The 12,295-nt window shown below is 40.7% G+C and overlaps 1 protein-coding gene across 1 annotated transcript; it reads right to left on the bottom strand.

The window, feature by feature from the left end:
* Positions 1-10,571: 10,571 nt before the first annotated feature.
* Positions 10,572-11,869, bottom strand: LOC135676214 (1-aminocyclopropane-1-carboxylate oxidase-like). Its single transcript, XM_065187140.1, has 3 exons — positions 11,689-11,869; positions 11,353-11,588; positions 10,572-11,260 (listed from the first exon to the last, which is right to left on the bottom strand). The coding sequence occupies exons 1-3, from the start codon at positions 11,788-11,790 to the stop codon at positions 10,675-10,677; spliced, it is 924 nt and encodes a 307-aa protein (XP_065043212.1). The 5' UTR covers positions 11,791-11,869; the 3' UTR covers positions 10,572-10,674.
* Between the last annotated feature and the right edge of the window lie 426 nt (positions 11,870-12,295).

Here is a 12,295-nt window from a genome sequence, read left to right as displayed (position 1 = left end):
TCCTTAAGCGAATATGAGCTCTAGAGCAGTCCAACTCTCCAGCCACTATGACCATACCTTTGCATGATTAAGTCCCTCCCATGGGATTCATTGCTACTTGCATTCGAACTTTTCCCTTGGTGGTACATAGCCCTCATATGCTGATGACTAAGGCTTTCATCCGATGCAAAACTCGATGCACACACGGAAGACCCGCCTCTATGGTACCACAACCTTAACTCCTTGAATCCATAGCCCTTCTTGCTATCATGTTGTTCACTGAAGTAGAGCTCTCAATAGCTCCCGATCATACCTCCGTATGATATAGTCCCTCACGGGACTATATTCCTATGTGTCGTATTGTCGCTAATTGTTCCACCATGATCCACTGCACCATGTTGCCTCCTGGTGACGTCTCCATTGCATTTTGATCCTTGTGGGATGAACTCGGATTATGATCCCTCCATGTGTGTCCTCTGCTAACACATCGTAGGGCCTCTTCCACCTTCGATTTTGTTTGCTCCTTTGGCAATTGACATTCGTCCACCCGTTCTCAGGTCACACTCAGACGAAACACAGCTCTAGGACAATCCATCGCCTAGTAGCTCCCAAAGTCCACTGACTTCGCTGAAATTGGTGTACCATTATTTGGATTCCGAGCCTCTGCCCTACTAGCACAATCTCCGCTGCACACTGTTTCCTTCATGGCAATTTGAATGGCAGCCATATGACATATTCTACAGGAGTACTCGCCTCCATGTCCTTTTGCCCCGTGCCAAAGCCTTCTGAACGCAACTTTGCCTTCACAAGTTGAGTCACCCTATTTCCTCAATCAAATGCTTATAGGGTGCATATGCCTCAAAACAATTAGGAAGAAAAGCTCACATGAAAGGAAGGATTCGGGTCCGTACCAAATATGTCGACTCAAAACAATCACGATACCAAGTTTCTTACACAGGCTTTTAGAACCGAAACGAACCATAATTGATCCTAATGAAACTAAATTAGCTACTCAAGTTTTGTTGTTCAACACGTCAAGGGACAATTCCATGCACCAACGTCCTTCGTTAGAAGCTCTCTCATCTACTTCCGGTCTACAAGGTTTATGAGTCACGTAGGATAAAACCAAGTTCGATACATGTATGTACTATACTTCTAAAATAAAATCAAATATACTTATAGATATAGGGTCTTTTTAAAGACCTTAGTGAATACAAAAAAAAGTCAGATACATGACCAATTTTTACATCTTGATATGAATATTTAGTATGAATATTTAGTTTCACATTCATTAAGAGCTAACGAAACAAAAGACGTATAAATTTCTAAAGTCACCCTTACCTTCAAAGATATTTTTTAAGATTTATGAGTCTAAAAAGATAAAATACAAACATATCTAAAACGAACAATTCCTTATAATCCTACTGGCTAATCAAAACTGATAAAAATATTTAATCTCACATTGGTTGAAAAATAAAAAACTAAGAACTTACAAGTCCACTATGTCACTATCTCTTGAAAGGATAAAATTGTACGAACATTATATTTCATTTTCCTAAGTTCAAACGCCAAGTTTTATGCAAAACAGAGTACACTGATTCAATGAAAGAATACACACTCGTGGAACATTCAAGAGAGCATGCTCATTAAGGCTTATTAGAACCTGGGGAAGTTGTTCCTGGCTTGATACAAGAATATTTCTCACCAACTTATACATAATTTTACTGCACCTGCAGAAGATAAAAGGCAAACAGTGGTGTTTCCGATGGTCGATGCATCAATCAGTGTAAGGAAGACTTCAACAGATTCAATATATAATGATAACGGACAAGTGAACGAATCTAAAAAGATTCACTGATAGTTTATAACCTTAAAAAAATATATGTTTCTTATCTTCAGTGTAGCATGTCAGTGTGGCTCAGATGCATTCGCTGTGCAATTAGATTCCCGATACCAGACTGGGCAACCACGTATAGTAGCTCCTTTGGCAATCGATCTTCGTCCACTCGCTCTCGGGTCACACTTAGATGAAATACATCTCTAGGACAATCCGTCGCCTAGTAGCTCTCAAAGTCCACCGACTTCGTTGAAATTGGTGTACCATTATTTGGATTCTGAGCCTCTGCCCTACCAGCATAATCTCTGCTGCACACTGTTTCCTTCATAACAATTTGAATGGCAGCCATATGACATATTATACAAGAGTACTCGCCTCCACGTCCTCTTGCCCAATGCCAAGGCCTTCTAAACCCAACCTTGCCTCCGCAAGTTGAGTCACCCCAGTTCCTCCATCAAATGCTTCTCTAAGGTAGGGTGCATAAGCCTCGAAGCTCTATTCGTCTTTGGCCTTGTCCTCTGACTTATCGGGCTCCCTTAAGCAAATATGGGCTCTAGAGCAGTCCAACTCTCCAGCCACTATGCTCATACCTCTGCATTATCAAGTCCCTCCCATGGGATTCACTGCTACTTGCATTCGAACTTTTCTCTCGGTGGTACACAGCCCTCATATGCTGATGACCAAGGCTTTCATTTGATGCAAAACTCGATGCACACATAGAAGACCCGCCTCTATGGTACCATGGCCTTAACTTCTTGAATCCATAGCCCTTCTTGCTATCGTGTTGTTCACCGAAGTGGAGCTCCCAGTAGCTCCCGATCATATCTTCGTATGATATAATACCTCACGGGACTATATTCGTGTGTATCACATTGCCACGAACTGTTCCACCATGATCCGTTGCACTATGTCGCCTCTTGGTGACATCTCCATTGCATTATGAACCTTGTGGGATGAACTCAGATTGTAATCTCTCCATATGTGTCCTCTGCTAATACATCGTAGGGCCTCTTTCACCTTCGATTTTGTTCGCTCCTTAGGTAATCGACCTTCGTCCAACCGCTCTCGGGTCACACTCAGACGAAACACAGCTCTAGGATAGTCCGTCGCCTAGTAGCTCTCAAAGTCCACCGACTTCGCTAAAATTGGTGTACCATTATCTGGATTCTAAGCCTCTGCCCTACTAGCACAATCTCCGCTATACATCGCTTCCTTCATGGTAGCACTATGGCATATTCTTCAAGAGTACCCGCCTCCGCGTACTCTTACCCCGTGCCAAGGCCTTTTAAACCCAACTTCGCCTTCGCAAGTTGAGTCACCTCAGTTCTTTCGTCAAATGCTTCTCTAAGGTAGGGTGCATGTGCCTCGGAACTCCCTTCATCTTTAGCACCATGCAGGATGAGCCAACTCCATTAGAATGAGGGACCCATGGAATGACATGATCCCACTCTTGCCTCTGCAAGAGTTCACGTCCTTGACCTCTATCCAAGGAAAGCTCTATGCCTCCACTCCATATTCCATTTTCTATGCTGGCTCCCTTCATGCAGCTTGGGTACTTCGCCAAGTTACACTCAAGTTGTTCCGCTCCTCATTTTGCATTAAGTTGATGGTGGCCCTCGCACCTACTATTCCACATATCAGTCCTCAATTGAGTCCGATCTCCATATCGACTCCAAGTGTGACTTCATTTGTGTTGCCTTGGGTCGCTCCCCCACTCGATCTCGCAATGCATCCACTAATGCATTCTCTCAAGCGAGATCATGCAATGAATCCTCACTGCTCGCTCGGTCTGTTGAGCTTTATGAAGTTGTTTTTGAGGTACTCCTCCTCAACATGTGTGGTTCGTCGCACTTGGTTCTCCCTCTGAAGAGCCGGGACTTATCTCTCTTGGATATTTATCCCGTTGGAGCAACTTCTCTCTTCGCTTCCTTCTCTTTGAATGTTTTGGAGACCACCATCCCTTTGGACTACTCCGCCTTGCTAAACAAATTATGCATTGTTTTGCCTCCCGTAAACACACTTGCTAGATTGCGACTCCACGTCAATACAATCCCTACTGCACCCCTCAAGGCCTAGCAACATGCTGAACTTACTGCACACTTCAGCCTCCTACGGAGGTATCCTTCTCATAACGAAGAGAAAGTTTCAATGCTCTATGGCACCGAGCTTCGGTTGTCTTGGGATGGCCATGAATATTCCATCGTTCGCATACAAGACCTTGCACGAGTACCGAATTTATCAAGTTAGCAATTTCCCTCACCTTTGTGAGCTTTGTACTACTCTTTCAATCGTTGAACAACCCATTTCATATTGCATGGTCTCATTCTTTACCAAGCGCCACACTTGCCTTGATCATCATCAAGTATAGTTGCCAACATTGAGCCATAGCTCAAACTCAGCCATCCCAACCTTTGTGCGCTATACTTTCTTCCCAGCTTGCTTGTCCTCATGGTGCCTCTTGCGCAAAGTGTTGGCCATTCCTCTGAATGCCAAGCTTAGATGCTCGTTTCTCTAAGCGACTCTATTTCCCTATAGCTCCATGCTCGTTTTCCCCAAAACGGTCACACGTGCTGGCAGCCCTCAATGAAGCCCCGTTAGGTCCCCCACATTTGCATGCCAAGTGTTTCTATGAGTGCTTGTCTCGCTCTGATACCATCTGTCATGAACTTAGCTGGTTTTGCCTTGTTGGGTTCAGCCCATATGTGGGCTTGGTCAATTGAACCTTTTGAGCCCAAATCAAATAAATTAAAAAGAGAGAGAGATAGGGCTATGAATGGGCAGCGACAAAATGCAGCGAACGTATGCAGCAGCAGCGGCGTGAAGAGAGAGAGAAAAGAAGAGAGAGAGAGAGAGAAAGATAGAAAGATTAGGAGTTTTCTGCTTGATGATCAATGGCCAAACATTGTCAGTTTTGGCCCAAATTTTATGCAGAGAATTCTTACAGCAAGCTCTATAATCCTAACGGTGTTGATCTGTAGTTTACTTTCTCTAAGGTACTTTTCTGCTATATCTACTTTGTGAGACTTATAATTCTCTATTGATGAGATCTATCCTATGAGATGATGATTTACTATTCTTAAGCCAAGATCTATGTTCTTGATGTTATTATGATCCTCTGGTTTTTCTAGAGAAGATTTATTATAAACCTGTTATCATTACTTTTGATAATGGAAGTTTGAGGTGGACTACAGTCCCATGGTTTTTCCCGTATTAGGTTTTCCACGTTAAAATTTGGTCTTACTATGTGATTGATTTATTAGTAATATTGTTTATATTGTTCTGGTTGATATTAGCATTTTAATATCAAGTTGGTATTTTGATACACAAAGAGGGAAAAGAATTATTCCGCTTTAACAGGTTTTTCCCAACAAGTGGTCTTAGAGCAACAGGTTGTTTGGTGCTAGTTTTTCTTGTGTGATTGAAATGGAGCAGTCAGATGGTATGATTAAATTAAACTCATCAAATTATTCCACTTGGAAGCGTATAATGGAAGATTTGCTCTATTGCAAAGATTTATATAAGCCTATCAAGGTTAAAGATAAACCTTCTACTATGGATGATGAAGAATGAGAAGTTCAACATAAAAAAGCTATTGCCTATATTAGAAGATGGATGGATATAAACTTGCATGAGCATATTTCTGATGAAACCAGAGCTGATTTTGTTTCGCAAAGGTTAGAAAATCTCTTTGCGAAAAAGACGGTGGGAAATAGAATTTCTCTCATCAAAAGGCTTGTAAATTTGAAGTATAAAGATAGTGGTAATATTATTGAGCACATAAGCCTATTTCAAAGTCTTGCAAACAAACTTATTGCTATGAAAATGAATATAAATGATGAGATGCAAGGATTACTATTTCTCAACTATTTACTAGAAAGTTGGGAAACGTATGTGGTGACAATTTGTAACTCCACGTCAGAGGGGACTCTAACTATAGATATGGTTAAAGACAGTTTGCTAAATGAAGATGTTAGAAGAAAAGAATAGGGTGAATCTTCTTCTGAGGCATTTGTTATGGAAAAACATGAAAGACATGGAAGAAGTCATAGTAGAAATCCACATGGTTATAGAGGAAGATCCAAGTCTAAAAGGGATATCAAATGTTTTCACTGTCACAGACCAGGTCACATGAAGAAAGAGTGTAGGTTTTGGAAGTGAGAATAGAATGAAATGAAGAAAATTGAGAAAGAGACCAATAGAGTTGTTGCTGAAGGTAATATCACTATTATTTGTGATGACGGTTGTGTTAGTCTTGTAGCTCAGGACAATAACTAGGTAATTGACTCTGGTGCTTTATTTCATGTCACTTCTCATGGTGATTTCTTCAGATCTTACACTGCTGGTGATTTTGGTAATGTCAGAATGGGAAACAGTGGTACATCTAAGATTGTGGGTATTGGAGATATTTGCTTGGAGACCAGTATTGGGAGCAAATTGGTACTCAAAGATGTAAAGCATATTCTAGATATTCGTCTTAACTTGATATCTATAGGTAGACTTGATGATAAGGGCTTTGCACATTATTTTGGTGAAAGTAAATGGAAACTCACTAAAGGTTCTCTAATTGTGGCAAGAGGAAAGAAGCTTAACTCTTTTTATGTCATGAAAGCTAAGCTACACAAAGAAGAGATTAATGCAATTCGAAAAGGTGAAAGTATAGATCTTTGACACAAGAGGCTTGGTCATATCAGCGAGAAGGGACTTCAAACTCTTACTAGAAAGCAGTTCTTACCAGAGTTGCAAGGTATATCTCATAAATCTTGTGATCATTGCTTAGTTGGAAAAATACATAGAGTTGCCTTTTATACATATTCATCATCTAGAAGATCAGATGTTATTGATTTAGTTCATACTGATGTTTCTACTATGCAAACTAGAACTCTTGGAGGTGCTCTTTATTTTGTTACTTTTATTGATGACCATTCTAGAAAAGTGTAGGCTTTTGCTTTGAAATCTAAAAACTAGGTACTCGATGTTTTCAAAGAGTTTCATGTTGGTGTTGAAAGAGAAATTGGCAGAAAGCTAAAGTGTGTTTGATCTGATAATGGTGGCGAGTACAGGGGTCCTTTTGAGAATTATTGCAGGTTCCATGGTATCTGGCTTGAAAAAATGGTTCCTAAAACTCCTCAGCAGAACGGTGTGGCAGAAAGGATGAACAGAACCATTGAAGAAATAATTAGGTGTCTGCTTTCCCATGCCAAGTTACCTAAGTCATTTTGGGGGGAGGCTATGAGAATTACAATTGACCTGATAAATCTTTCTCCATCAGTTGCTTTGAAAGGTGATCTTCCAGAGAGAGTATGGAAAGGAAAAGATATATTTTATAATAACTTGAGAGTCTTTGGGTGTAAAGCATTTGTTCATATTCCCAAAGATGAAAGGTCCAAGCTTGATAATAAGGCAAAAGCATGTATCTTCTTGGGATATGGTCATGAAGAGTTTGGGTATAGATTATGGGATCCAGTGAACAAGAAAATTATTAGAAGCAGAGATGTTGTGTTTCTTGAAGACTAATTGTTTAATGATAGTGATAATGTCGAGAAGCCAGAAACCTCTATTTATATTCCTTAGAGTTTGGGTCTTGTTCCTTCACTTGTAGTTCATGATGATCATGGGGGAGATGAACAAGAAGATCATGGTGAGAATGTCAGTGATGAGACTCCTACAGTTGATGATGCTGAACGAACTGAACAAGCACCTCCATCACCGGTTGAGATTCCATTGAGAAGATCCACTAGAGAGTGACAACCATCTACCAGATATCCTCCACATGAGTATGTTATGCTTACTGACGGGGAAGAGCCAAAAACTTATCAAGAAGCTATTCTACATGAGTATAAGAATGAGTGGGTTAAAGCCATGTAAGAAGAGATGAGATCCTTACTTGAGAACCACACCTATGACTTGGTAAATTTTCCTAAAGAGAAGAAAGCTCTAAAAAATAAATGAGTTTACAAATTGAAGACTGAAAATAATAGATCATAACAAAGATACAAGGCACGACTAGTTGTGAAAGGATTCGGTCAGAAGAAAGGGATTAACTTTGAATAAATATTTTCTCCGGTGGTGAAAATATCCTATATCCGAGTTATTCTTAGTTTGGCTACCCGTTTGAATTTAGAAGTTGAGCAACTTGATGTGAAAATAGCATTTCTTCATGGTGATTTAGAAGAAAAATTTACATGGAGCAACCAGAAGGTTTCAAAGTCAAGGGAAAAGAAAATCTAGTGTGTAAGCTTAGGAAAAGCTTATATGGACTCAAATAGGCATCTAAACAATGGTACAAGAAGTTTGATTCCTTTATGATGAGCTAAGGGTATGATAGAACCACATCTGATCATTGTGTGTTTATGAAGAAATTTTCAGATGATGATTTTATTATTCTACTACTATATATTGATGATATACTGATTCTTCATGATAGGAAGAAAAGGAAGATTTGGCTATCTCAGGAGACTTACATTGAAAAGGTTCTTGAAAGATTCAATATGAGTAAAGCTAAAGTAGTTTGTTCTCCACTTGCCGGTCATTTCAAGCTTAGTTCGAAACAATGTCCTACAAGTGAGAAAGAAAAAGAAGAAATGTCCGGCGTACCTAACTCATCTGCAGTAGACAGTTTGATGTATGCTATGGTTTGTACTATGTCAGATATAGCTCATGCAGTTGAAGTTGTTAGCCGATTTCTCTCTAATCCTATAAAGGAACATTAGGCAGTAGTGAAATAGATATTAAGATATTAAGATATTTATGTTTTGGCAATGATGAACCTGTGTTAGAAGGGCACACAATTGCAGACATGGCAGGTGATACTGATTCCAGGAAGTCCACTTCGGGGTTCTTGATGACATTTACAGGGGGAGCAGTCTCTTGGCAATCAAAGTTATAGAATTGTGTTGCTCTATCAACCACAGAAGCAGAATACATAGCAGTTACTAAAGCCTGCAAGGAAGCTTTATGGATGAAAAAGTTTATACATGAATTGGGTTTGAAACAGGAAGGATATACTGTTTACTATGATAGTCAGAGCGTCATTCACCTCTCTAAGAATTCAACATATCATTCTAGATCCAAGCATATTGATGTGAGATATCATTGGATTCGTGATGTGTTGGAGATGAAAGAATTATAGTTGGAAAAAGTGCATACCAATGAGAATGGTTCAGATATGTTGACAAAGTCTTTGCCTAAGGAGAAGCTTGAAGCATGTAGGCGAAGAGCGGGCTTGGTATAGCCCACCATATGAGCTGAAGGGGGAGAATTGTTAGGTCCAGCCCATATGTGGGCTTGGTCAATTGAGCCTTTTGAGCCCAAATCAAAGAAATTAAAAAGAGAGAGAGATAGGGCTGTGAATGGGCAGCGTGAGGGCAGCGACAAAGTTCAATGAATGTGTGCAGCAGCAACGACGTGGAGAGAGAGAAAAGAATAGAGAGAGAGAGAAAGATTATGAGTTTTCTGCTTGACGATCAGTGGCCAAACGTTGTCAGTTTTGGCCCAAATTTTATGCAGAGAATCCTTGCAGCAAGCTCTATAATCTTAATAGTGTTGATATGTAGTTTACCCTCTCTAAGATATTTTCCTGTTATATCCACTTTGTGAGACTTAGAATTATCTATTGATGAGATCCATCCTATAAGATGATGATTTGCTATTCTTAAGCCAAAATCTATGTTCTTGATGTTATTGTAATCCTCTAGTTATTCTAGAGAAGATTTATTATAAACCTGTTATCATTACTATTGATAGTGGAAGTTTGAGGTGGACTACGGTCCCGTGGTTTTTCCCGCATTGGATTTTACACGTTAAAATTTGGTCGTATTGTGTGATTGTTTTATCGGTAATATTGTTTATATTGTTTTGGTTGATATTAGCATTTTGATATCAAGTTAGTATTTTGATGAAGAACCCATTTTGATACACGAAGAGGGAAAAAAATTATTCCGCTTTAACAGGTTTTTCCCAACATGCCTAAATCGTGTGGCACCATTGCGTGTCTGTCCGCAAAGGTCAGCCTCCTCGAAACCTCCCATAGTCCCTTAAGACCTACAAAAGAGAAAACAGGTTAGAGAAATCGCCTCACTCGGGATCCACAAGCAAACATCTCAGAACACACTTCATAGCCAATGCAAATTACAAACAAACTTTACAACCTCTGAATGGTTGCACAACAAAGGGTTAAAATGGTCCACTACATATCAAAATCTCTCACAAGTGTCCACATGACACTAATCTTTATTTACAAACCTAAAACGGCTACTAAACCCAACTAAAATAAGGTTATTAACTCTTTGACCATTCCTCTACATGTACAGAGTATAAACAAACCAAAAGACACGAAAATACATAAATATTATATCAAACATTCTATTTATAATTTTGTCCGTGGCGGTTAGACAAATGAAAAAATTGGTAGGTCAACAAAGAAGAGAGACTATGATCATCAAACAACAAGGAAGGAGAAGTCGAAAAGGTTTAATATCATGATTAATTGAAGAACTTGTAAAGAGTCATGATTTTTTTCATTAAGGTGTTGTGTATTTATACAAATTTTAAGAATTTTTTTTCTTAATTATATACTCAAAATTACTCAATTAAAATATACAGATTGATCTTTAAATTATAGATTTATTTAAGATATAAGAAATACAAAAATATCATTTTATATTTATCTCTATCGTGATTTAAATAATATCATTTTATATTTACCTTTGTCATTATTTCTATTAACATGAAAGAACCGTAGAAATCAGAACATATGTGATCAAAGTCGAGAGGCTGACGACTCGTTTTATTCATTACATGCGAAGAATTAAATCGAAGGAACAATACATCGTAATGAACAACGTGCACTTTTGCTATCCTCACACTGCTGTCACTGCCGCGAACCGCGGTTCCTTGGCCAAGAACTTTTGCTTCACGTACACATCCATGTAGTCCCCGAAAACGTACTTGGGGTACAGCGCTGTAGCAGAGTCGTCCTTGTTGGTCCCTGGAGCGATGGTGGCCTTCAAGGAGGGGTTGTAGAAGGAAGCGATGGAGCGGCGGTTGCCGTCGCTGGTCGTCAGCACGCGGTGCCACACGCTCTTGTACCGCCCGTTGCTGAGGACTTCGATCTGGTCTCCCGTGTTGATGACGATGGCATTGGCCACTGGCTGCACGTCGATCCACTGCCCGTCTTTAAGGATCTGCAGGCCGCCCACTTGGTCGTCTTGGAAGAGGAGGATGACGCCGCCTGCGTCGGTGTGGGCGCGAAGGCCGTTCACCATGTCCAGGCGCGGGCACGGTGGGTAGTGGCTCACCTTGGTGCCGAAGAAGGGTTGATGCTCGCCGTTTCCGGAGAATGAGTTCCTGATGGAGCCCTTCTCGAACCCCAGATTCTCATCCATTACTTCCATCACCTTCTCAGCCAGCTTCCTCAGCTCTTCCCTGTACTCCTTCATGGTCTCCCTGCAAGATTGCGCATGAAGAGCGCATACGTTAGGCACTTATAACTACATATCAATTAGCCTGACGAGCCCTGCGTGGAAGTTGATGATCACCTGAACTCTGGAGGGTTGGCCGGCCACTCGTTGTCATCCTGGAGAAGGAAGACATCCTCCCAATCCACGTTATCCAAGGGCTTAGCATCGGCGGCGTCGCTTTCTTCTTCCACCAGCTTGTTCAACAGCTGCACAGGTTTGGACGCCTTGAAGCCCTCCGCTCTGAGCCTGTAGCACTCGGAGCACACCTTCTTCACGCGTTCCAAGAGCTCCACCGGAATCCCATGGTTCACCAGCTGCAAACAGGTCAGGTAGATTCCTCTGCTTTAGTACCAGCGTCAACTCGAAAAGATCCCAGTAAGGACAAAGAAGGAACCGGTCAAATGGGATGCAAACCTGAAAGAATCCCCATTCTTGGCATCCATTGGCAATCCGTGCCAAGGTTTCAGCTCTTTCCTTCCCCTCCAACTTCGAGAAATCGATGACTGGAATGGCCATTTCTAGCGAGGAGGAGATGATGCTCTGGTTGCAAATTATGCTTCTGTATTGCTTCTCGAATGGATCGGATGAAGAGAAATGGAGCCAACTGGGACCTTTTATACTGCATCAAGCTTCCATATCAGATCTCACATACCAATCAGAGGAAATAACCGGGAACTAAGCCGTGTTCCTGGTCAAACCTTTTCTCCATGGTCAACTAAACCGCCATCTTGTCCCATCTACGAGGAGATCAGCTCATGAAATAAACGACCAAAAGGTTACGATGCAGCTCAACTTTGGAAAATGTGAGGTCACGTCGATAAGATGTCTACCCAAAAATCCCCTACTATACCGAATGTTGACCGGCTTTGACTATGAACCCTACTCGAGGCTTCCTGGTTTCCATCGTGGCTATACGATATATTTCGTTTCTTCAATACATTGCTTACAAGCTCCTCCATGTTTTAAGTCTTGAGATCATGTACTCAAATTATTTAATCAAATTTATATTTAAATATAAGAT

Source organism: Musa acuminata, chromosome BXJ1-6 (genome assembly GCF_036884655.1).
Source record: "Musa acuminata AAA Group cultivar baxijiao chromosome BXJ1-6, Cavendish_Baxijiao_AAA, whole genome shotgun sequence".
NCBI lineage: Eukaryota > Viridiplantae > Streptophyta > Magnoliopsida > Zingiberales > Musaceae > Musa > Musa acuminata.
This window is presented reverse-complemented; position numbering and strand designations above follow the sequence as displayed.